At 42.2% G+C, this 25,768-nt stretch overlaps 4 protein-coding genes across 20 annotated transcripts in view; 2 read left to right on the top strand and 2 right to left on the bottom strand.

The window, feature by feature from the left end:
* Positions 1–1,288: 1,288 nt before the first annotated feature.
* On the bottom strand, positions 1,289–6,351 carry LOC100863924 (transient receptor potential channel pyrexia). Of its 5 annotated transcripts, none has more exons than XM_086903488.1 (9): positions 5,258–6,351; positions 4,948–5,200; positions 4,557–4,759; positions 4,236–4,445; positions 3,826–4,154; positions 3,443–3,701; positions 2,547–2,837; positions 2,016–2,299; positions 1,289–1,911 (listed from the first exon to the last, which is right to left on the bottom strand). In XM_086903488.1, exons 1-8 carry the CDS (start codon positions 5,645–5,647, stop codon positions 2,036–2,038), a joined length of 2,199 nt encoding a protein of 732 aa, XP_086759614.1. In that variant the 5' UTR covers positions 5,648–6,351; the 3' UTR covers positions 1,289–1,911; positions 2,016–2,035. The 5 variants fall into 5 exon arrangements, with proteins under 5 accessions (XP_086759614.1, XP_012339138.2, XP_086759617.1 ...); XM_012483684.3 differs by having other exon boundaries at positions 2,046–2,299; positions 5,258–6,348; XM_086903491.1 differs by having other exon boundaries at positions 2,046–2,299; positions 5,482–5,571.
* Positions 6,091–14,384, top strand: LOC100867471 (cysteine-rich protein 1). The gene is made up of 3 exons (XM_003691697.3): positions 6,091–6,628; positions 13,446–13,598; positions 14,097–14,384. Exons 1-3 carry the CDS (start codon positions 6,589–6,591, stop codon positions 14,138–14,140), a joined length of 237 nt encoding a protein of 78 aa, XP_003691745.1. The 5' UTR covers positions 6,091–6,588; the 3' UTR covers positions 14,141–14,384.
* A 603-nt stretch (positions 14,385–14,987) lies between these two features.
* sv (paired box protein shaven) overlaps positions 14,988–25,768 on the bottom strand; it is a 134,377-nt gene continuing 123,596 nt past the window's right edge. For 5 of the 11 annotated variants that reach the window (XM_031915165.2, XM_003691672.4, XM_086903485.1 and 2 more), the window contains 6 exons: positions 23,909–23,994; positions 23,316–23,631; positions 21,689–21,787; positions 20,748–20,978; positions 20,252–20,347; positions 14,988–19,375 (listed from right to left, as the gene is read on the bottom strand). In XM_031915165.2, the coding sequence (XP_031771025.1) occupies positions 19,146–19,375; positions 20,252–20,347; positions 20,748–20,978; positions 21,689–21,787; positions 23,316–23,631; positions 23,909–23,994 (1,058 nt within the window). In that variant the 3' untranslated portion in view covers positions 14,988–19,145. Of the gene's footprint in view, positions 19,376–20,240; positions 20,348–20,747; positions 20,979–21,688; positions 21,788–23,315; positions 23,632–23,908; positions 23,995–25,768 lie in introns of all 11 variants that reach the window. The other 6 variants (XM_031915167.2, XM_012483704.3, XM_012483705.3 and 3 more) reach the window with 6 other exon arrangements.
* Positions 17,174–25,768, top strand: part of LOC100864158 (uncharacterized) — a 157,988-nt gene continuing 149,393 nt past the window's right edge. For all 3 annotated transcript variants that reach the window (XR_015290779.1, XR_015290777.1, XR_015290781.1), the window contains exons 1-2: positions 17,174–17,612; positions 19,049–19,382. The gene's annotated coding sequence lies outside the window, so the exon portion shown is untranslated. The remainder of the gene's footprint in view (positions 17,613–19,048; positions 19,383–25,768) is intronic.

Below are 25,768 nucleotides of genomic sequence, written 5' to 3'. Positions count from 1 at the left end.
TCATGCTTATGTGTTTCTGGATTAACGTGTTTGTAAATTTTCTACTGGCTGTATAAATCTTATCAACAAATTGCAATTATGAAGCCTGCACGAAATTGTCCGGTAAGCACTTTTACTTTTAGTTACTTCGCGTGAATCATTTTCGTACTATATATTCTTGAAAAGTTACAAACTAGTTGTGATAAAAAGTAAAAATATAAGGGAAAAAAGTATTAAGAAAAGAAAAAAATAAAAAAAGACGTACCAAAATTTGAAACTTGGATCTTCTGATGAATATCCTGATACAATGAAGACAATTGTCCAATGCTTTCGATATCTTGATGACGTCATAAAAAAGTATTGCACATTAAATATATATTAATATAATAATATATATAATAATAATATAAAAACAATATATTAAAAAATTTGTTATGAATTTAATTATTACTTTAAAAAAAATAAATAAATAAAATATTTTTATTTCTAATAGAAATTGTGTAAAAAATGGTTCATAAAGATTTTTGTCACATTTCACGTAGAATACGTACCTACGTTTGGCGCCTTTTTTGACAGCACACCAATCACGTGAATACTTGACTGATTATACGTTGATCGTTGACAAAGTTATATTTGTTATTGCGATTAATAACATTTCACGGTATCACTTATCAATAGCTTGACAAAAATAATGAATTATGTTAAAAAATATATCTATGTACTTCGTATAGATTGGATTACTGATGAGATGGTAAAGGTACGTTATCAAACGAACTTTCATTAAAATTTTATTTAATTATCGTTTTAATCGAAATATGAAATCTGCATATTGTCCTAAATGTAATTAAATGTAAAATATAATTGTATAAATTGCTTTTATTGTTCGTTCATTCGCGACTATAATTACACTAGAGAATCATTGAAGATTACACGAAAATTTAAGCAAATGCAACGAATATCGAATAGACAAGAGATTTTATACATCAATCGATACAAAGCACAATTATTCATAATAAATGACATACTGCAAAATATATTTTTAATTATAAACGTATCTATCTACAGTACACACTTCAATTTTTTCAACACGATCAAAATGTCGTCACCACAATTGAATATTATAACTGAAAATCTAAAATGGTATCGCAGAGACATCTATGCTAAAATCGATATTTAATGAAATCTTGGTTATGTCATGTTGATAACGTAACTTCTCTACTATATCGACATTTACCAATACATTGTACAAAGTGTTAATATATTCGTAGAAAATCTTTGGAGACTCGATTCTAAAAATGATAAAAAAATGTTGCTTAAAATTTATTTATTAAATTATAAATTGAAATTTGCGTTAAACAAAACGAGACAGAAATAAAGTAAGCCTTATTTCTTTCTCTATTCCCTTCATCTTACATAATAATAATAATTCAAAATTGAATTATTTATAATTTAATAATAATTCTTAGTCGATGTTATATCAATGTCCAGATTTCTAAAATTGATTCTTTAAAGAACTCACAAATATATTAATATATATATGTATACATGTATAATACCTAAATAAATTCATTCACATATAGATTTTTTTTATTATATAAAATTATTATAAATTCATCTATAATATCTTTATGATATTTTTCAAACATATGCATATTTCATACGATTAATTATATATTCCATGCATTTCATTAAGTTCAATAATAATACAACAAATGCTTAATACGATAATGCGCTTGGTTATATTGGAATATTTCATTTTTCACAAATTATATAGCACTTTTCCTTCGATCCGTTTGATTTTTCGTACCAAAGTGTTTTGGAAACTTATGTCCAATACCGTACGGATAATGAGTCATCCTTAATTGCAGCAACACTTGTTCCAACAGTGTCTTTAACTCCACTTTATCGTTGTCGTTGTTATTTTCGCGCCCACTGAAAAAAAGATAGGGTTTTCTAAGCCGCCCTAATTTTGAATCGTCGTTCAATTAAAGCGGTAAAGTGGTCGGCGGTTGACCGCTGCGCTGACCAAACTTTACCCAATTGTTGCACGACAGTGTTATGTCCACCTTTCGAAGCGGCGCGAGTTTTCCGTGGCGAGCAGGAACAGCGCTTCTCTCAGTCTGGCCGGGATGCCGGGGAATGATTCGTGTAAATAACATTTGCGATAACCGAACGTAATTTTTGTGGGAATGCCGCGCCTCGAGTCTAGCGGTCTGGCCAACCGAGGATGTAGCCAATTGCCGCGAAAGATTCGATGTGATGTCAGCCTTTCTAAATGGCCCACGAACTCGGCCTGTTTCAGCAATTGGCGAATGTGACCCTGGATTCGCGCAATTACATCTCCTTATATCGTACATTTGATCTTACGTGGAAATTAAATTTTAATAAAAAAAGAATCGTTAGATATATTCTTGAATTGTTGTTCCCCTCTCTCGTCCGAGAGAAAAGGAATTTTATGAAAATGAAAAGAACGAATTATTAATCCCTCGTTACAGGCCTCGACAATATTTCTCCTTCATTGAAGAGAGAGAGAGAGAGAGAGCGTGTAAAAGTAAAAGGATCCGTACCTCCTTCTCGAGACCTTGGATGTCGTTGACCGCGAGGCCGATCATCAAGTTCATCAGGACTATACTAGCGAGCATGACGAAAGCAAGGAACACGACCCTGCTCGTGGCTGTTAGGAAGGAACTCCCATTCTTCTCGTCCGAGAACAGATCCCCGTACTCGTACTCACCCATCATCATTACCACGGTCTTCACGACGGCCCTCCAGGAATTGCGAAACTGGTCGTTCCCGTGGAACAAAACGGCGAAGCTGAACGCGAATCCGACAATCAGGCAGACGAACGCTAGGAGAACCTGAAAGGAAATAAAAAGCCCCAGATGCACGTTGTTATAATCGCGGGAGAGGGTGGTAGGGCTGCGCGAAGTGTAGTAGGGGTAGGCAAGTGGGTCCTGATGGCCTGAGCCGTATCACCGACCAGACATTTAGAACCTTGCTTCTTCCCCTTCCTCTCTTCTCTTTAGCTTTTCATTTCTAACGATATTCGCCGAAGGGAGGAGGAGCTCGTCGCTCTCTTGTTGTACCTTTCGTTTCGGCTAAATGCGGATCTTTTCGTCGTACGGATGGAATTAAAAAAAAAAAAGAGAGAGAGAAGAAGAAGAAGAAGAAGAAGAAAAAGAAGAGAAAAACCTCGACATTAAATCAGGGTTAACGTTACCCCTCTCCTCCCTGTTGAAACTTGGATCCCGGTGTGCTCCTACGGTGTCGAATGTGGCTGCTTTTTATTCGCGCCCGTTTAACGTTCGACGCGCTTTAACGAGGGAAATTGGGAGGTTCTTCCTTCAACTCGTCGGGCATTCCTCGTTACTTTTTCTCCTCATTCGATCCACGGACGAATGGGAGAGGGGGATTATTACTCGCATCGCGAGCGGCAAATCACCGTGGTTGATTGCTTACTGACCTTCAGAATATTCTTCAGCACCGTGGAGAACATGAGCGCATAATTTCCGCACATTGGGAGGCGACCGATTAACAACATCATTTGCATCCAGGCAACGAGGATCGCCAGGCTGACGGAGTGCAAGATCCACTGCGGGGGGTGTCGGGATCCGTTTAATCCTTCCTCCCCTGTCGTTCCGTAATCTTCGCTCATTGAAATCGTGAACGATATCGTGGAGGACGCGAACGACAGCCACGTCTCTAATTGTCTCAAATAATATCTATAACGTGTTTTTTTTTTTTTTTTTTCGTTTTCAAATGAAGATCAAAAAGTGAGATTAAAAACTGTTCGATCAATGCTTATATCTTATCTTATTTATTTTTTTGTTCCAATTGCAAACTAACTTAGGCACCATCAACACCTGAATCGTGTAATGAAGGAAGATGACTGTTGAACAGGGAGCGAGGATTCTTCGTAACGGGGTGCAATCAGCCTGGTGGTACTGTATCGTTATGGAGTAACCAGACAGGGAAAGGACCAGCAGGGCGTGGATAAAGACGAGAGTGAAGAAGAACGCTCTCAGCTTGGACCACTTCAGCCGGAGGAACGTTTCCACCAGTGGATGTTGCAGTATCGTCAATTGTTCCACGCTCGAGGCTGCTGCAATAAGGGACGTAACTACTCCCATTTGCAGCTCCCCTTTTGGCGCTAGCACGTCGAAGTCAACCATGATCTTTGAACAGATTGCGGTGGAATGAAGGGAAACATCTTTGGACATATTTGTGACCACACTCGTCGGTTAGAGAAACTTTACCTGAGAACTTTTGTTGCAATTCATTTTCACGCAGGAATCGAGGATGTCGTTCAGGAAGAGGACCGGTGTCGGTATGTGGGCGAATATCGCGTCGATCACGGTGACCCCGCTCTTCGTTTTCGCGGCTAAATTTCCACCGTGACTGATCAATATCTCGACGCATTTCGAATTTCCTTGGTAAGATGCTCTGTGCAATGGCGTTCGATCAATCTGTGTAACGCATTAGCGATGAAGAAGAAGAAAAACAATTATATATATACATATATATAGTCGTTGTGAAAGAACGTTGGAAATGTTAAAAAATGGGAGAATAATATATACGTTATCTCGTATATCGATGTGATCAGAAGATATGCTCTCTAGAAGGATCGAAAGTATCTCTGGGTTACCCGTATTGGCAGCCAGATGAAGAGGAGTACTTCCTGTGCTTTTGCATCGATAAAGAGGACATGCACCGCCGTTCAGTAACCATCTCGTTGCCAAGAGACTTCCTAGCAAGACTGCAGAATGTAATGCAGTGGTATCTGTACTTTCAAGAAAAAAAAAAAAAAAAGAAAAGAAAAGGTAAGAAAATTAACGACGAATTTTCATGATCGATACCTTTGCTATGCGCTTGATCTTGAAATAATTTTAATAACACAACTTTACAAGAAAACAGGAATCTTGGGATTAATGATCCGCATTGAAATATGATTCGATTTTTATGCAATACCTGTATCAGGATGAACGACGTTGGTAGAAGCATTTGCGGAAACGAGGATCTCGATGATGCAGTTATATTTGGAAATCTCGTTCGAATCTTCTTTCTCGACTTTGGATCCTGCTAAAAGCAACGGTGTGATCCCACGATCGTCTCTAACGTTCACGTCGGCCCCACCCTTCACCAAGATCTTCACCACCTCGGGATGATTGTTCTTCACCGCTTGGTGCATCGCCGTTCTTCCCCAACATTCTGGCGTAGGCAGCTAAAGGAAAATCGATTTTTAAGCGTCGATAAATTCATTTACGAAGAGCACACTAACGTTTCGACCGATGTTGAGCGGGCTCGAAGCGGAGCCAGGGATTTTCTTGTAGCAAGCCTCTATCCCGACCCTGTTCTCCGTGTAAGCCCCGTGCTCCAACAGCCAATTCACCACCTCGTGATTCCCGCGATGCGCCGCGTGAAACAGCGCGCATCTCCCGATCTTGTCCGTGGCGTTGACATCGGCCCCGTTCTCGCACAACAAATCCAACAACTCGATCTCACCCTGCCAGGCCGCCAATTGCACGGCCGTCACGTAGAACACGCCCACCGGTTTCAAGAATTTCTTATCGAATTTCTGTTCGGTGAGGATCCGTATCGCCGTTTCCGCGTCCCCATTTTCGATCGATGTGATCAATTTCAACCGGTCGTCGTCGCGCGTATTACACATCTCCGCTTATTATTGCATTCCACACGCGCGCATCACCTCCTTTTGTACCGACCTGTTTATCGACAACGGTTTAGATATCACAGGATGTGGTCAATCACAAATCTACGCCATTGTCGCTCCTAATAAACTGTTATAAACCGCCTCATTATAAATCGCGTGATAACACCTCGAAAGATATCCCAATTTTATTTTCGCACTCTCCTCTTCGATCGGTGTAAACAAACTTTAACCATAAATTGCTTCACGCACAAAAAAAAAAAAGAATAAAATGATCGTCGTCAAAATTTCAGATATCACGCTTATTCGTCACTTTTCCTCCGATCTCTATCTCACCCCAACCTCGAGTTCTCAACCGTGTACCGTAAAACCGGGCTCGAATGCTGGTTCGGTTGCATTCCAAGTGCAGCAGCTATATCCGCCCCGTTATTTGCGTATTGTATACGCGCGAGTATATCGGCTCTGCCCGCGTTGAATACTCATGAACAGCCCTGTTACTTGGGTATGCGCTTTCGATAACGAATCTGTCAACAATGGATAACGGGATCGGCTCGAGCCGATTCATTGGTCGAGGAAGAGCTGGGATATAGTCCTCTCGAGAGACCGTTACGAGTAATATACCTGGCCGGACGCACACACCGCCGTCGGAAGACACTTTCGAGTCTGGCCGCATGTTCACGCGCGCGCCACGCACATCCATCCGCGTAGTAGACGCATGGAAGACGAGCGCGCGCACGCACAGATACCAGTTTTCGAAGCGACCTTAACACGGGTTTCTCGCACGCGCGCACACACGCGAGGCCGGCACGTTAACACACGTTCGCGCGCTCAATCAACTAGAGAGAATCGCGTTACCTTGCAGAACGCGGGCCCCAGTACGCGCTTGACCACGCTGTCGAGAGGAGGCTGTTCGAACGCACCAGTTACACGGAGAAGATTTCGATATGCCCAACTGTCCGAAGTGCGACAAACCGGTCTATTTCGGTGAGTGGAGAGCAGCGGTTGGAAAGAGTAACCGAGTTAAAGGAATTAAAGGATAAAGTTACTTGAATTCGAAATGCTCGAACAACGTTCGTGGCCCGTTGTATTATCGTATTTGAATATTATACGTACAAACGCCTCGACCGTTTGGCATCGCAATTACTTATGCCTTGAACGATCAATTGTTCGAAGTAGCTTTATTCGTGACTTGATTAAATTTTAAACGGTGGAGGGAGATCGTTTAAACCCCTTTCGGCATAGGAAGATTTAGATTGAAAGACTATATCTGTATTGCGAAGGAAGCAAAAGTAGGGAATAAAAATTGAGATGGCAATAATAAATGTATTTGCGTGCTATTTGTGTAATTGAGGTGGCGAGTGAGAATCTAGTGAGTAAATTTTGTTACTATTTCATTATCGTCGTATTTTTGTCTTCTCACGTTGAAATATCTTATCTGGGATGTTTTTTTTATTTTTTTTTCTTTTTTTCAAGATATATATTTCATATATACGTTTTTTTTATCTCTCGAGCAAAATTACGAAGATTTATATATATATATATATTATAATATAAACGGATAAAGAAGATGATAAAAGATTTTAAGAGATATTGGAAATATCTGGAAATGCTAGATTATTACATTTTAATTAAGAAGATTAATGGAATCCTATTAAGGTATCACAAAGTGAAAAATTCGTTTGTTGGAATATTTCCCTCCCCCCTTTTTTTTTTTTTTTCCATTCCGATATTGACAACACTGCAGCAATTTTTTTCCTATTAAATCTATAAAGTAACGTTCTCTATGTTTTATTAATTCAAATTTTATGATCATATCGCGACAATTGGATGCTTGTTCTTAGATATCGTTACGAGTTAAGTGAGAGAAGTAACGAATTAAAAACGCGAAATTAAAAAAAAAAGAAAAAGTATTTTAGAATTATTATCGAGATGCTAAAAATACTATTACGTAATGTATTATCATTTCAAATTACATTTTTATGTTCTGTTTCCAAGCGTGCACTAAAATTATCGCCGTATATGAATCATAAGTAATATGATCATAAAGTTTGAACTAATAGCGGAGAACGATGTTATTATAACTTACACGGTCGAATAGAAGAAAAATTGTTACGATCCAAAGGAAAAAATTTTACGTAATTACTTCACTGTCACCTCGTTAAAATTAAACTCGTTATTCCATATTATTATTATTCATTGCCGAAAAAAGAAAAAAAAAAAAAAAGGAATTTAAATTTCGAATCAAAACTTTTCGATCAGAATTAATTTTATTCTTTTATATATGTTTCGAGAAACGAAGTTGGAAGTTGCGCTTAAATATTCCGCTAGTTTGCATACTTTTTCCGTAGGATGAGTAGTATTTACGAGGAAAATCGATCGACACAATCGATAATAATAAACATCGGCGCCTGAAATCCTGAAATCTCTAACATACATTCTCGCGATTCTCCGTGAAATTGTGCCGTGCTGCACATCCTGCCCCAGGATATTCGCGTCACGATGATGTGCGCGAAAATGACGACACCACATGATGTCATTTCACGTTCCTCCGGGGTCCACCTTGACAAACATTACGTCAACCTCGTCCTCGTGGTAGGAAGATCGTGGTAACACGAGACACTGGAGGAAGGAAATTTTATACGATGAAACGTATCGTGCGTGTATTCGTACGTGCTGTCGATCGAAATCGTTGATATAGACGAGGCAGTGGAATCAGTTTCTTCCGATGGATAGAATAGGCGAGTAGTTTTTAATCTTCGCAGAGGATCGTTGGAGCACGCGTTGTGTTGTGTTTAGGGTTTACAATGTCGATTCCGATATTGTATTATATCGTATTGTACTCTTGATATAATAACGTTGACGAGAAAAGGTATTTCATTATCGCCGTGTCTTTATCGCCGTCGAGTTGAAAATTGTTGAACGTTCTCGAAAGTTAATGTCTCACCGTTCATTACACGCTATCTATAAAATTACAATTGGCAAACGAATTATGCAGTTATTATTGTCAGGCGATTTTTCGGTCGCGAATATCGCGTCAACCGTTTTTCCTTATCATCGGGACTCGTCGGTGAACGATTCTCATTTTTACGATATACGAATATTCAACGATTTTACGACGGTTCTTCACTTTTTCGTCTCTTTTTCTTAAATTCTGATCACGTTTTTAAAAATTAGAGATATTCAATTAGATGCTGCTCGATGCTACCTTTCACCCGTTTTAAATCGTTCGAAAAAACATCAAATCAATTACAATAATCGGAATCGATGCTCCTGCCTACAAGTTCTTCTCCTCTCTTAATTCCCCCCTCAAAATCGTTACAAAATGATTTTAATACACTCTACCCTACTTTCGTTCATTCTTATCGCCCAAGAAGGTTCTCCAAAAAGGAAAAAAAATACAACCGCTCGACACTCCTCCACTTATCGCGGCCGTTTTTCGCGAAGGGGTCCTGGCGATAACCTTATCATCGGCCAATCACCGGCTCGCGCTTCCCCTCGCTCTGGAGGGCAGATAAACGTGCGTCGGATAGCTGGTTCCCTTCGGGCGGCCGATGTTCCGCTCGCTCGCCCAGAGCCATCGCATTCAGGGAGGTTCGCTTTTAATTGCGCGCTTCCTCTTTCGAGCGGCCTTTTAGACGGCCCGTTAAAGCACTATTAGCGCTGAAAGCGGATTTTTCTGAATGGACCCGCGTGCACGGCTTTCAGAGATCGGGCCAAGTAGGTGCGCGGGAAATGGATGCGAATTGCAGGGGCGACGCGTGTATCGCGCGGAGAAGAAGCGTTATTTACGTTTCGAAAGGGGGCAGAGTGGGTCATTGGCCTGTGACCGGGCCCCGTCCACGGGCCCCGCCCCTAATCGTTTCCCTCGAGATTTTCGTCGCTTTCGTTCAGATATTGCGGCAGATTCGCGGTCAATTCTTTCTTTGGATTATTCCAACTCGACTATCTTTAACACCGACTCGACTTCTACGACACAGTGTCGATAAATCAAGGATTGAATTGGCGGCCTCGATCTTACGTGACGTGAAATATTCATTCATTCACTAGAGTATTACACTTTTTTAAATCGCAACAAGGTTACGTTTCGTTTCGTTGGGAAAAATTCCGATCTTTGAATTAATCACCGAGCAAACAAAGTAACTTTTGAGGGCCGGCATTCTACGTCGAGCGAAAGATAGAAGAGCTCTGCTTTTTTTTCCCCCCCTTCAAGACAGCTCTTTGAGAAACTGGGAAGGGGGGAATTTCGCTCTCAAATAAATTAGGTTCAAACGATTTCGTGGCATTTGGCAATTCGGTGATTTTTCTTTTTTTTTTTTTTTTTCTACGAATATTTAACGAAAGTTGAGCAGAGCGACCATTTCCACGCGACTGATTTCGACTCGATTGAAACTGCAAAGACAAAAAGACAAAGAAAGATTTCTCGAATTCCCGTCACGATCTCACGATTCGTTAGTGAAAGCGAGCAAAGAGGTATTTCCACGAAATATCAAGATTCTACGAAATGTGATACGTAGAGCGAGTATTCCTTCTTTCTGTTCGGTAATGGCGGACCGAATTGGGGAATGAATGCCATCACTGTGACCGTTTTCGAGTTTCAAAGCCTTCTTGTCTCGAACGCGATCCTGCCGGGGTATTTAGACCTAACTTCTCCAATATAATACACACATAACACACGTAATAAGAGAGAATCTCTTGAGAGAACAAGAAAATTTGAAAATTACAATTCCAAAGATCAGAATATAATCAACCCGTCTCTACGAGTTTATCGAGTGCCCCATTTTTTTCTTCCCTTCGACCATTCTCCTAAAATAATAACACAGAAACAACACGGAGAGGAGTATTCCTCTTTCGAACGCCTCTCGCATAAAGATCCCTCGTTAATCCATCGCGTGCGAGAGAAGGCGGCGTAAAGAGGGCTCGTAGACAGGCCTCCTCTGTAACGAGCCGGGCAAAAAGTTCTTGGCTCGCTTGTATATATACACATATATATATATATACACATACACCATCGCGGATCCGCGACGGACGAGTTGCAGGAGAGGAGGGGAGGGGGAGGATAGGGGTGGAAGTGAAACCGAGTCACGTCGTTGCATCGAGAGCGACAACAATAAAGTGTCCAGCGGCGAGGAGGGCGACGACAAGACACGGAAGAGGGGGAGTGTATCGGGTAATAATAAGAAGAACAGAGAGGAAACAGGTTTGGGGAGAAGAATAAGGCGGACGAAACGAAGGAAGGGGGAGGAGGAGGAAAAGAAGGGAATAGCCACGCTCCTCTTCCCTTCTTCACCCTTCGTTCGTTTCCTTCCTTCCTTCGTTCGTTCGTTCGTTCGTTTACGACGTCGCGCTCGATGGGGGAGGCACGAGAAGTTTTTCAGAGGCTCCTTTCCTGGATAAGAAAGAGAGAGAGAGAGAGAGAGAGAGAGACGTCAGATCGGCAGTTTGAAAGAGTCGGCAAGAAAAGAGTGAGTGGTAGGAGGGAAGGGGTTGGGTGGGTGGGTGGTAGAATGGTCTAGCGGGGAAATAAAGAGAAGGAAGAAAAGGGGGAAGCAGGGAAAGACAGCGAGGGGGGGGGTGGGGAGGATGATGTTCCAAGCCTATGCAATCAGCAGCCGCCGATTGTTTGGCGCCCGGGCGCAACGATCCGTGCACACCACTGTCTGCCTTTTCGCGCTGCCACTGCACACCACCAATGCTTGACGATTATGCACTCGCTTCTCCGCCGCCAGATAATTAGGAGTTAATTAACTAATGGCCCTTTATGCGTACCCTTCTTGCTCCACGGCCTTCTCTCTCTCTTCTTCACCATTCTGCCTCTGCTGCCCGTTTCATCTCTCTCTCTCTCTCTTCTTTCTTTCCTCTCCACCTTCTTCCTCCTAGCACAAGCAACTCCTCTTCTTTCTCTCTATCGCGGTCTTTTCGAACATCCCCCTCGCCCTTCTCCTCGACCACCGGTTGGTGGTTCCCGACGTCGACCCCTTTAGACTCGTCCCCGTGTCTCTCTCTCTCTCTCTCTCAGCTTCTCTCGTCATTTTCCAATTCCCCTCGCTGGCACCAGCGTCCTTTGTGCTCCTCCTTAGACACGGAGGAACGTTTGAATGCCAACCACCGGGCCGCCACCGGTCCGTGGTGGCTTTCCTTTTTTTCCCTTTTTTTCTCTTCTTTTTGTCTTCCCCGCGAGGTTTGATATGTCGTAATGGCATGACGCATCGCGACGCATCCAAGGAAAATAAAAAAAAAAAGAAAAAAAAAAGGGCTCGCTCCTCTGATTTCGCGGCCTTTTGTCAACCGAGACCGAAACCTACGCGTGTAATACCCACTCCGCCGTATCCGGTGGAAAGCCGCGAAAAAAATGCTCGCTCGAATCGTTTTCGAGGATCGAGTGTACGTAATGGTGCGCGATCGTCGATCGAGACGCGAGGCAAAAGAGGCGGCCAAAAGCGATCGCTGAAAGGAGAATCGCGCCACTCCCCCCTCCCCCCTTTTTCTGATCGAATAACAAAACGAATCCTCCCACTTTCCTTCTCGTGGGATCCCCGCGCTTTTCGATTAATCAATCTCCTTGTGTCCCCGGCGCGACAAAGGAGGACGGTTGTCTGCGCGGTTGTTGCGTCGAGCCTCTTCTTCGGGAAGAAGAATCCTCGGCCAACCCCTCCTCCTGGCGCTGGAAATCGCTCGCATCGGGGAATTGATCGGTCGCGACAATGCAGCGCGCGTGCGATATTTTGTGAAAATAAAAATAAGAAAAAAAAAAAAAAAAGGAAGGAAGGAAGAAAGAAAAGGCGGGACGACGTTGGCGCGCTTTGCCAGGGGGAAAGATGGCCCACAGGGGCGGCTCGGGTTCGCGCCTTCCGTGAATGAGCCTCGCGTTCGATCGCGTCCGCCGGGAATCCGCCATTCAATTTTATAATTACGAAATTGCTAATGGAGCGGCGACGCCACTCCCGGTCCCGCCTGGGGATCCTCCTGCATTTTCTTCTGAAAACGCGCGAGCGGATTTTCGAGCGTACCTTATATTGTTCCTCGAGAGAGAGAGAGAGAGAGAGAGAGAGTGGATGAGAGGTTGGATTTCGATTAAATAATTCCAACGTCTTCTGTTTTTTCGTTGTAACGTAATATCGAGCTTTCGATTCTTTTTCTTCTTTCTGTTAAGTTTCAAGTGTATAGAAGGAAAATGGACTTCTAGTTACTTCGATACTGTTATTCCACGATTTGTTTTCGAGGCGTTTTAAAATCCCTAATTGCGTCGCAGAGTGTTGTTTTCTTGAAGAGGAGTTACAAAAGTATGAGAAAAAAGAGAAATTAAATAAATTAATTTAATTAATAAAATATAGAGCGACGGGATTTCTTGGTTACCTGATAAAGAATTAACCTTTGTGGTTTCGAATTGCGCAGTAAAGTATAGGTGCATCGCGATAAGCGATAATTCCTCGACGCGTATACACAGTGCGATAATCGTTATCCGATCGCGAAACTTATTATTACGTAATCCCTCGTTTCGTTTGCACCGACGAAACACCGTTTGCACCGGTTTATACCGAAGTCAACAGGGTTGATTGAACTTATTTCAGGCTTCTTTATCGGGAACGCAGCCGTATATGGCTTTAAGTGGATTGAGGCCACTCGAATAAGCCTGATCGAACGTAATAATTTCCCCGTTTCCATTTCGCCCGGTGAATCACTCGGTTCGTAGACACGGTGACATCGAAAGCGGACAATCGACTTACACGGCACGAAACGTGAATACGTGATCGATGTTTCGCACGAATCCATGATTTTTGTTTTTTACGTTTTTTTTTTACAGCCGAAAGGAAAACGTCGTTGGGCAAGGATTGGCATGGATCGTGTTTACGTTGCGAAAAATGTAACAAAACGTTGACACCCGGCAGCCATTCGGAACACGAAGGAAAACCTTATTGTAATCATCCGTGTTACGCCGCTCTGTTCGGTCCGGGAGGTGAGTGGTAAATGAAGATTTCGAGAGAAATATATTCCGTGTTTAACAATCGATAACCTTCTTCTTATGTTTATGTATCAGGCTTATTTCTAATTCTTTGAAATTTCGTCGAGCTCCGTTTTGTTTTGATCGATTCTATTTGTATTATATATGTAGAGTTTATATAACTCGTTACATGTAATATTTCATTTCAAATATAAAATTGGAATTTAAATTATTTTAATAATCATTCTTCGGATTGTATGAAAATTCGTATTCGAGATTTTATAATTTATTTATTTAATTATTTATTTAAATGAAATAAAAGTGATTAAAAATTTAAAGATTAACGTTTAATATGATAATATTTGAAATGGAATTTTCTAATTATTCTATATTGGTGTAATTAGAGGAATTTAATGATCATTAATGAAGAATTTTTTAAATCCTTTTCTTCCTTGTTGCAATCTCGATGGAGTCTAAAAGGTAAACTAAAACATTTATTTTTACGCATTGCAGGTTTCGGCAGAGGCGGTGCAGAGAGTTACGTTTACAAGAAGTGAAAAATCTAAAGAATTTACGGCAATATAATACTTATTTCTAATCGAATCGCGTTACCTGTACCGTAGCAATTAAATTTAATTAACATTAGATAACTAGATTGTCTAAGCGTGAAGTACAATATTTTTGTTAGAATTAAATGTATGGTTGAAATACTTAAGATATAATAATTTTTTATAAAATCACGCATAATGTATCTCTATATTAGATATAAATTTCAATAAAAATTTAATGCCAGTTTGAAAATTAATTTGTTTTTTTGCAACGATGGATAATGGAGAAATCTGTATCAAGTTTTCTTACCTTGTGCAACGGATGAAATATTGAACGGATGCGACATCTTACGGAACTTTGTGCAAGTTCTGTAATATCGAGTTTGAAAAAAATCACGCTGTTTTTTACGCCCTCTATGATTTCAAATAATTTTTCAAATAATTTACTTTTTGCACGAACTTTTTACGTTTCTTAATATCGTCAACAATAATCTTACTTCTTTTAAATGCTATTTCAATTTTTTCTCACTTTCCAACAGATATTATATTATAAAATTTTGCTTCTGATCATTATACTATGCAAGACGATATATTTTTGATATATTTATGGAATTTATGTTTTGAAATTCAAATTTCAATAGTTATATAACTCAATAAATGAATCTTGATCAACATTTTTATACACCAACTTTTTATATTTATTTATCTCTAGAATCGTCTAGATACTATGAAGATATCTTTAAATATAAACGCATGTAATTATCAAATTGTAATTATTGTTTAATTTATATACGAATTGTAAACTAACAAATATTTTTTAGCACAAAGTGATGATAGGAAATAGGATGAAACGAACTTCATATAAACCTCATATTTATTTAAAAAGGATGTACAGAGTTTTGTTTGCAAGTATCAACAGCGAGACTCGGCAAGAGCGGCGCACGAAACAAGAATCATAATATCACACGGGACGAAATGACAGCGAAATGAAGGAGGGGAGGAGAAAAAAAAAAAAAAAAAAAAAATTAAAATAAAAATAATAAAAGAAAAGAGAATTGTTTGTTATTCGAATAAAAAAAATTCACGGAGAGCGCAGCGTTCAAACTGAAATCTCGATTTTTCACAAATATTTTGCTACTAAGGATATATCCATAACTCCGTTTGAATATTGCGCGGGAAAATGATTCCTCTCGTGATGCGTCGTGATTTTTCTTTTTTACTTTTTCTTCTATTTACGATTCGACGTTAACATTATCGTGTGCTTTCCTCTCTTCAAAACTTTTTTTTTCTTTCTTTCTTTCTTTCTTTCTTTTTTTTTTTTTTTTTTTCTTTATTCTGTTTCTTCTAAAACACTTCCATTTTATGGAAGTTCGAAACGTTACCGCGATATTGCTCTCTTCCTTTCTCTCTCTCTCTCATTCAACGGAATTTCTTTGGCAAAACTTATTACACATAGGTCGTCGTTATTATTTAATAAATAATAAAGGCATTAAATAATCGTGTAATAATAATGATGATAATAGTATAATAATAATTAGAATAATAATAATAATAATAATATTAATAATAATATTAATAATAAATCATGAGAATAATGGGAAAAATAAGATAGCGATAATAGTAGAATAGAATAAAAAATAATAATAATAAAATGAAGAATTCATAATCATCATCGTTACAATAATAATAATAATAATAATAGAATAACAATGTGAAGTACGCATTAGTCAATTACAATCCCGACAAATTATAAAAATCGTAATGAAAGTCAGATCGATGTGTATGTATGTGTACCGAAGGTATCCCCTTTAAAAAAAGAGAAAAAAAAAAAAAAAAAAAAAAAAAGAAATTAACATTAGACGTGAAACGAAAGAAGATTGATTTCCATCGGTTGGCAGGTATATCGCGAGTGTAAAACAGTGTTAATACTCGAATTTGTTGCAGCCTCGAAATACTAAGCATGATCGCAATATCTCTTTCTCTCTCTCACTCTCTCTCTCTCTGTGTCTTTCTTCTCTATACCGTTTTCCATGCCCCAGATTCTTCCTGCACACAATTTTATTACGACACGTAACGCTACGATACGACAATTTATAAATAGCAATTATTCAGCAATGAGAGATCGCGGCTACGAATCCTTCGTCCTTGCGACAAACACGGTGGAAACGTAATCGCGTTGGCGGGCTGAACACGTAAAGAACGCAACTAACAGGAAGGGGTGTAGTATCGGTTTTGAAATCATTTTGTCGAACGATCGGTGGAATAGAGAGACCGAGTCGTAGACGAAGAGATAATTCGAATAAGTTGTTCGTTTGACGCTCGGATCGATGAACGATCTGACAATCGGTTGCGAGCACGCTTAGGATCGACGATGTTCGGATCGTTTCCCTACGATTCCGTCTGTGAATCGTGTCTAACGATACCACGCGTAATATTAAAGGTAAATGATGGAAAGGTGAAAGATCGTACGAGTCGTTTGCTAAACGTTCGAATAAATATATTAAATAATAAAAATGTACTTTTAAAAATATATTTTTCCTTTAATTTTATTGTAATATATGAATATATATATATAATATAGAAATATATCACAATAAAATTAAAAAGATACGTTATTTTAAAAATGAATAATAAATATATAACAAGATATTCCAAAATTATCGAACTATTATCGTTCGCGCGAGACACGCTTGAGAAAATATAATTCGTTAATTATGAGATAACTGTGATGCGAGCGAAATTGTGCTTGGAAATCCATTTCATGGTAGATTTCTCAAGCGAGACGCGATGATACGTTGATAAACGTCTCTCTACACAAGACTGATAACTTATAAAAATAATTAAAATTATTTTGTTATGTTCATTGCACTATTTGCATTTCTATTAAATAGAAAGGACAACGTATAATTACCTTCGTAGAAAGATAAAAGTAGCTCGTATAATTGAGAAATTAAAAGAAGAAAATATAGAGTAACAAATAAATACGTTCGAATTATACCGCGCATGTACGTACTGTTTCTAGACGCAGCGCGCATGCCCGGCGCATATCGTATGCGCGATCGAAAGGCGCTGGACACGCGCGCGTAAATTTCCTTATTAAGGTTACAAATTAACATTTTTGCCCGTTAATCATAAAGAAATTGCAAGCACGTAACTTCTCATTAAAGTTGCCGTGGCCAGACGTTAATTACGGTTCCGCGATAGTTTTTTTTCTCTCCTCTCTTTTCGAAACGTTACGCTCGACGCGGTGCCGGAAGCTAGTTGATTTCCGTGGTTGTGTGTTGTGCGAGTGTAGTGTAGTGAAGGCGTTGGACGGAACGCGGGAATAATCATCACGATCAACCGGCCATCAAGGAAGTGTCCGTTGTTTTGTTTGGGAAAAGAATCAAATCACCACGGGATGAAATTCGTTACATGCCAGCGAATATTGCCACATTGGACGATTTGTGATCGACGAAGGAGATGGCAGTTTCGATCGAAGGTAACGTATCTTTTTTTTCATTGCGTATTCACGATGGCGTTACCTTCGGCGAAAGAATCGACCGCGATGACGTAGAGCCCGCGTTTCACGACTTCGTTTCGCCTTTCACGCTTTCCCGATTTCTCGATTTGCATTTCCCCCATTGTTTTGTACATTTACGTCGATCCTCGTACGTCGCTCGCAAACACGCGCATCCGTCTAAAAATCGCTTTCGAACCGCCATAAAACTCTGCCTTAGCCGTAGCTACGCGACGCCACGCAATTCTCATTTCGGCAATCCGTCTGTGGTCTTTGGTTTCTACAAAAAATATATATAATATCCTTAACAGTAATGATCGTTACGTCGATTCCTGATTTAAAAATCTCAATAAACTTATCCATTATATCTACTATAATTACTTATATCGTTTTGTGGGTAAATGGGGGGAGGGGAGGGAACAGGGGAATGGGGGAGGGAGGGAGGATAGGTCGTCGTGCTTATTAGAAGAAAGAACGTGCCGTGTTGGGCAGTTGACTCTGTTTTACACGGATAATATTATGTATATATTTATATATATAATTTTTTTTTTTTTCCTTCACTTTATATATTATGTACACGTTCTAACGCCGTCGGTAACCAAATGTGCCCAACTACATTCGCGTTACAAAGATACGTTTTAACAATGGTGTACGAGAGCAAAATTGTCGGGAATGCACGGGCACATTTGGAGAGACGACCGATCGCGGGAATTGTGTAGAAATTATACTAACTGAGGATCGTTAAATTAAACTACCTATGATTATGCGCACTCTACGTGAGTAGCGACACTGTCGGTAACGCATCGCGGCCAACCTGTAATCCCGACCACGCAATTAGACAGAATTGTCCTTAGTGTCGCTCTGGACCAGACACTCGTCGAGTCGTTTTGCCGTCCGTTCAATGTTCGTAAATAAGATCATTGATCATTGATCAGCCAAGTTTTCTATTCCCGGGTTATACGTTTTACAACGACTTTTTAACCATAATTATCACGGACAATCGTCCGGTCAATTTGCAACAGCGTTCGATGTTCGATCGAACACGTTTCGTTCCATTGAGCGCTGTCGTGTGAACGGCTACGAACGATGATTCCGATGGATTCGATCATCGTCGTTAACGTTGTTAAGAAAATTTCTCAAAAAAAAAAAAAAAAGTCTCTATCTCTCTCGCGATTCACGCGCTGATCGACACGAAATCCCCAAACGCGACACGCGATTCAATCGTGATTCAATGTCGCGTTGCATTGACGCGTATCTGGTCATAATTCGCTTTTTCTTTTCTTTTCTCTCTCTTTCTCTCTCCATCCTGTTCTTAACGGGAATTCGTCGTCCGTGTTACGATCTTTTATTCGATGATAACGGTTCCTGGCTGTTCGTTCCCGAACCGTTTAATAAAAGAGATCATTGCTTAATTTCAGCATGGTTCCTCGTGATATGGCGTCCGAACTCGTTGGTCGCTGTTCCCACTCCAGAAAGACCCTCCGCCCGGAATTGATCTCCTGTGCCATCGATTAATCAGGCCAGATAAAGGTCCGTTGGCGTGGAAGTATGATCTGGCTTGGTGCATGCACTTCCGGTTGGTGAAGCGGCACTCGCACCGCTGCTCGCTCTGGTAGCAGCCAAAGGCGAGCGACTAGCCACGTCCGTGCTGTTCTCTGGTCCTGTGTTATTACATCCGCCGCCCTGCTGCGAATTGGTGTGGGAAGACGCCAGCGTGTCCCCGTTACAGTAGTAATAAGTGGAGTCTGCAAAGTAAGATAGCATTTTACTTTACAAATATATATCGATGCCGGGGGATTTTAATTTTCCATGCTATATCTTACGTTATTTTTCTTCTAAAAATCAAAATTAATTCTCTCGAACTGCCACTTTTTTTTTTTAATAAAATCACATAATAAATATATGTCAGAGTATTACGATTCATACCACGATACAAATAATCGTAAGAATTTCGTTCGTATCAATGGCCTCGTGTGGTTAATTCATTTTGGATAAAGAATTGGAAGCTTAAAATATGATTGGTGGTGTAGTATCGAGGCGCAAATTTCCGTTCTTTTTCGAGCGGGATAATCATTTTAGGATTAGTTGTGACCGCGACGAAGTTGTAAAATATAACGTTTCTAAAATGGAGAAAAGTCTGAGAAACTGCGAAATACGTATTACGTCATGCGTGCAAAAAGAAAAAGAGAAAAAACGAACGTATCGCATGTCCAATAAAAAAAATTGTTTATTATTCTTATATACCGAATATATATATATATGCATAGTCAATTTGCGAGCATTTCACTTTGTAGGTATTATATATCGCGATCTACGATGTACCAGAAATCGTCCGTTATGAAAGGCTACTTTGATTCCGCGAGCTTTTTGTAGCCTGATCTTATCTGCGATATCTTGGAACGTAATAAAGTAACGGTGGGTTTCTTCAGTTTTAGAAAGTTGGATCCGATTGTGCCAGAAATGTTTCTTCCATACGTAAACGCAAAATATGTAGGCAGGGACGGTGAGCATAGGTTATAGTCGAGTCCGTTTCACCGATCGGATTAGCCTATCAATGAATTAATACTTGACATTTCGTTGACCCCTAATCTAATCGGTACTCATACTCACTGTTTACTTACTGAGCAACCCGCTTGTCGCTGCTCCATAACCGTAGCCGCTGTACGGTGCGCTCGAGTATTGAGAGTATGCCGCACTGTATGCATAATCACCACCACCTAAACAAAATGCACGAACATATTCACGTTAGCCATTAAAAGCTTCGAAAACTGATATCGATAAGGGAACGGAAATTCATTATTCCCGACTCTAATCGTACGATAAGTGATCTACATTCCCGGCCAATTCCATTTGCATTTCCTCGTTCGTACTCTCTAAACTAAAAAGTACCCAAGGAGCAAGTTAGCAACCAGGCGCGTTGGCAACCACCATGCGCGCCATTTATCGGCACGATCGTAGTTACTGGCTGCGGGGGCTGGTAAGTTAGGGCACTGTAGGGCGAGCCCTAACTTACCTTCCGTTCTTTCTTTCTTTTTTTTTTCTTTTATCGTAACGTCGGTAACGTCGAGGGATAGATAGGAGGGCAGGACGTGGCTGGTCCGTGTTCAGTGTACTCACCGGTGGCGTAGTGTCCGAAACTGGGAAGCATCGTGGAGTACGGTGGTATCGCAGATGCTACCTGGGGTTGAGAAACTGGCGGCTGCAAGACCGTCAGCCCGGGGTCCCCTCCGGGGGTGTTGGGGGCCGTGGGGGTGGCGTTTGTCTCGTTCTGCAACGAAATCGGGGGACTCTGCTCCCCCCCACCGGCCCCCACCCCCACATACGACACTGCGACGGTACTGCTCTCTGCTATGGCCATGCACAACACAACACGACATTCGAGTCAAGCACTAGCTAACGATCAGCGCCTTACGTCTAAAGCTTAATTAAATTGTCTCTGAATGAGATGTAATAGGGGGGAGAGGGGGCTAGGGGGGGGGGGCGGGCGGGGCGAGGGTATAATATAAGGACGATTGATGTGTGATCAATTGGGACGACACGACGAAATCGTGAATAATATTTATGGAAATTTTTATTTTCGTTAAAAAAAAAAAAAAAAAAAAAGAAACGTACGAAGCACTCTCTTGACTAGAGAATTCCCGCGTAATTGTCTGTGTAAACACGCGATTTCTTGACAAGGGAAAATGGGTACAATTACATTCTACGTACGTTATGGATATTTCTTCGACTTTCTCGAGACCGTTCCTCGTAAGGAAACGTGTCCGGTTTACGGAATAGGTGAATAATATTCGTGAAAAATATTCTTCGATTGTTATTTCGAGCAATGAGTGGAGGAGACGGGATAATTAGGATCGAATCGATATCTTTTCTAATTATCGTCGAATTATCGTATGGATGAATTTTTGTCAGAAAAAAAAAAGAAGAAAAAAAAAAAAATAGATAGACGTTTTAATCAGAGAGACAAAAGTTTTCGCGATATGATTCGAATCGCATACATGGATGGCGCACAAGGTATGACCCGTAAGACCGTAAGAAAACTAAAGAGGTGGCGAACTCACCGGTGGTGTGGTAAGGAGACATGTTAGCCCCGTCCAATGTTTGGCTCAATTTTAGTTCTTGCATCGTCAGTGGCGCGAGCGGCGTCAAAGTACCACCTGCTATTAAGGGATCCCCATTTTTCCGTTATTTGCGTCATTTTCGTATCGTTGGCTAGCGATCAAGGCGGAACGTCGAATGTTCGCGCGATTTGCTCGAATTTCGAATTTTACAACGGGTCGTGTTATAAACTTCGCGGAATTATCGAAACGAGACACGGGACGATTTAAAAACCGTCGTTGTCACGCCCTCCAAACACGCTTTCGAACAGTTGGTTGGAAGGGGTGAGAGAGAGAGAGAGAGAGAGAGAGAGAGAAAGAGTCGTTCCCTCGCGAGCCCGAGATCAAGGATCTCGGTGTACCATCGATACCGGCCCGGCTCGTACATATTAACGGGCGAGAGAGTCAGCAAGCCGTGGAATCGACTTGGCCCGGCCGCGTCGTCCTTCAAAAATTCTTCGATCTCGCCACCGAAGATCCTCGATTGAATTTCATGAGATGAACCGGCCGTTACACGGCTCGCTTCGTCCATTCCGAAAAGTACCGACCGAAAGAGTTCCGCGGCGTGACCGAGTTGCTTTGCAACACGTGCCCAGAGAAAGTTCGTTTCGTCCGAATACATACATACGTATACGTACGTGTCCGTGTACATGTATGCACACACACACACGCACACACATATACACACGAATACGTGGTTGCTTTTCAATAGCGCGTTTCGAAGCGGTAACGCTCCGCCGTTGATCGACCGCCGTTAAACGGCGCAAGGAGGACACAGAAACGAGAGAAAAGGGAGAGCAGAGAGAGCAAGAGAAAGAGTGAAAGAGAGAAAGACGAACGAACGATCAGAAATCAAAGTCCGAGGATTAACTTTGCCTGCGGATTTTGAGTTAAACTAGCGGCGCCTAGTTTAGAAGAGAAAAGATATAAAGTGAGAAAGGAACGAACAGGATTACCTGTCACCAGCCTACGGCGGTGTGGTTGCAGGTGTCGCAAGCGAAAGTGATTCGAAAAGAGTCGAAACGAACAACGAACGGGATTTATTTAGGTGAACGTAGAGAGACCTAGAGATACGTACACCCCTAAGTCGTGAGAACAAGAGAGAAAGAGAGAGAGAGAGAGAGACCACTGAATGGAACGTTCCGCCACCTCCTCTAGCACCGCCGTAGCCGCTGCTCAGCACAGCTCATGCATTATTAAAGCCATGTATTTAGCCGATATGGGTATGCAAAGCAAGACGTAAGCCGCAATAATAAGCGTAAAGGGAAGAGGGACGATGAGGAAGGTATGGAAGAGAGGTGGGCAAATGGAGAGAAGGAGGAGAGAGAGAGAGAGAGAGAGAGAGAAAGAGAGAGAGCACGATGAAGGAAGGGATACGATGGTGGTTTGCTAGCAGGTCGACTGCTAGGAAAAGGGGCTTGCTACGTTGTATTATATACATACATACATACATATATATATATATATTGTATATATACAAGGGGTTGTGGTGCACACACTGTCCAGGATTTTGTGCGAGATTGTGGGGGGAAGAGAAGAGAAAGGAGGGTGTGCAGGGGATGGTGAAACAGAGAAAGAACGAGTCGCTCACCTATGGTGCCCCCTATGGGCGGGGTGTAGAGATGGGGCGTTTGCGCTTGCGTCATCGTGCTGATGGTGCCCAGGGAGTCGTAGAGCTCGGCGGAGGTGGCAATCGCGTTCCCGGGGAATCCTCCGTGTTCGTAGTAACCTCCGCCACCTCCGCCTCCGCCGCCGCTACCTCCGCCGCCACCGCCGCCGCCACCGCCACCTCCGCCGGTTCCAGTCCCGTTCGTACCACCGCCACCGCTCGCACCTCCGCCCCCGCCGCCTCCTAGCTCGCTCAGGAGCTTGTGCTCGTCCTTGATGCTCCATTTACTCGACCACAGCTGCAACAGAAGCCGGATGCTAAGGAGGCAAAGTTCGAGTGTCGAGGCGGAGAAAGAAGAACGGGGGGCCTTGACTCGACTCGCCCCCTCCTCCCCCTAAGAAATGCTCGGGGGGGAGGGATATCGACTTAGGTGTTAAGTCTACTTTCCTGATTCTTTCTTGCTTCTTTGAGATAGTTTTAGCCGGAGTTTTACAACGGTTAAATGGATGTAAGGAGCGAGGGATGAAAACTTAGATACATATATATATATATATATGAAACTCGTATATACGTACGTTCGAGTACAATTGATCGCCGTTGTAGTTGCTTCTCTGCCTCTTCAGATCGTCCTCAGGATGATCGTTCAGGTCTCGGTTGTCGTCTGCAATCAAACCGGACATCTGCATTGCGGTCTCCGTGTTCAACCATTCGCGTCACACGCGAAAACGAGGAGGGATTTAACGAGATCATAGGCCGACTCGTAGGCAATCGGGGCACACGACTACTGGACCCCCACCCTCCCTCCCTCTCCTCTCTATCTCTCAACGTCGGGCCGAGTATCTACACGTCAGGGAGGTCATACGTGGTGTGTATTACCCTTCCTCCCCGAATCAAGACACAAATTAAACGTGGCCACGCGAAACTAAATTGAATCTGTCGGGCGGGTGGCCCTCCTCCTCCTCCTCCTCCTCCTCCTCCCCCCCCTCCCTCTCTTCCTCCTCCACCGCGCATAGAGACGGTGTATGGCATTGATAGATAGAGAAACAATTTCGATTCCATTATACGTCTTTATTATCTCCCGTCCATCCCGCCGGTTTAATATAGAAACAAGCACGTGGGACGGGTATCGGTGGGTGGATTGGCGAGGGGAGGGAGGACGAGTATACCCTTTTAGCGGCGGCGGCGGTGGTGGTGGTGGTGGTGGTGGTGGTGGAAGGAGGAGGAGGACGAGAGACTAGCCCCAACGATTCCAGGCCCGTGGTGGTGGTGGGGGGGGAGGAACGGACGAGGGTGGTGGGGGTAGATGGTAGGTCCAACGTATCTCGAATAATTAAATGACCATCCGAGGGGTAGGATGGGTAGGTAGGTAGGTAGCATAGGGCTCGTTAAACCTCCCTGTCAAGTTGTGATTGTCCGGCCGACGGTCCCGACCATTCGACCAGGGTTCGCTCCTGGACCGCTATAAAACCCTCCTCCCCCCCTGCCCCGTTTCAAACATACCGGCACACACCGGTTTGCGCTTGCTGCTTCCATGAACTTGCTTGAATTTTACGATTCGATCGGCCGAGTTAATCGTGTGCTTTATCCCTCCCCCGCGTTCCTCTCTTCTGTTCCGACTCGGAGCCTGGCTCTCGTGTTGCCTCGGATTTCGTTAGAGCTCATTTTCGGGATCTCATTCACGCTCGGAGAAGAAGTACGGAATCTACGATGGAATTTTGGTATTTGGTGCGTTCCGATGGATCGTAATCCGGGATGGGATTGGATATTTGGGAAGAAAGTAATCGGGTGTGATTATAGATCGATCGTATATATATATATGCTGTCTAATGCAAATTCTTGTAACTTGTGCAAAATTACGGTCACTGGTCCTCGACAGATTTGACAGTGGTTGAGTTATGGCGGAAGGAAGGTCAGCGTTTCTCTCTCTCTCTCTCTCTATACCTCCCCTCGAAAAGAGCAGTAAATCGAATAATTCGATTGATGGCCGTGAGGGCAAAAGCGAGCGTACGCGGCGGAGAGAGAGCCGTCCGCGTTATTCGAAAGCAATTGAGTCAATGTTAAGCAATACAATACACGGGTAATAATGGACTCTGGGGTGAATCTGGTCCCCTACGCCGCGTCCACGAATATAGGGTGGGACAAACGGCGGCCTTTTGGATTTCTGTATGGGGCAAAAGCGCGCAGATGTAACGCGACAACAAACAGCCCCGATAGATTGCAATGCTTCCCTCGAGAGGTTGTTCGTAAATTCGTAATAAGCCCAGGGGATTTCCACGATTCGGGTACACGTTCTTGGCGCTGCCGCTCTGTCGAACGCATAAATAACGATGCCCGCCGATTCGCCGATACTTTGACTCGCGTCTTGTATAATATCTCGAGCGAAATGAAAATTTTCGATTTCGTTCATATACAATCCATTGATTTAAGAACATAAC

The sequence above is a fragment of the Apis florea genome, unplaced genomic scaffold (genome assembly GCF_048593485.1).
Source record: "Apis florea isolate Af1SG1 unplaced genomic scaffold, ASM4859348v1 contig_2291_pilon, whole genome shotgun sequence".
NCBI classification, from domain to species: domain Eukaryota; kingdom Metazoa; phylum Arthropoda; class Insecta; order Hymenoptera; family Apidae; genus Apis; species Apis florea.
Note: the sequence above shows the minus strand (reverse complement) of the source record. Positions and strands in the feature narration are given on the sequence as shown.

Bases quoted from the DNA above. Each gene is read 5' to 3' on its own strand.
- LOC100863924 (XM_012483684.3), bottom strand. From the start codon at position 5,647: ATGTGTAATACGCGCGACGACGACCGGTTGAAATTGATCACATCGATC. The intron at 4,446-4,556 runs GTATATATTATT...TGCGTTACACAG, and splicing joins ACATCGATATACGAGATAAC to ATTGATCGAACGCCATTGCA. The intron at 3,702-3,825 runs GTTAGTTTGCAA...AACACGTTATAG, and splicing joins CAGGTGTTGATGGTGCCTAA to ATATTATTTGAGACAATTAG.
- LOC100867471 (XM_003691697.3), top strand. From the start codon at position 6,589: ATGCCCAACTGTCCGAAGTGCGACAAACCGGTCTATTTCG. The intron at 6,629-13,445 runs GTGAGTGGAGAG...TTTTTTTTACAG, and splicing joins CGACAAACCGGTCTATTTCG to CCGAAAGGAAAACGTCGTTG. The intron at 13,599-14,096 runs GTGAGTGGTAAA...TACGCATTGCAG, and splicing joins CGCTCTGTTCGGTCCGGGAG to GTTTCGGCAGAGGCGGTGCA.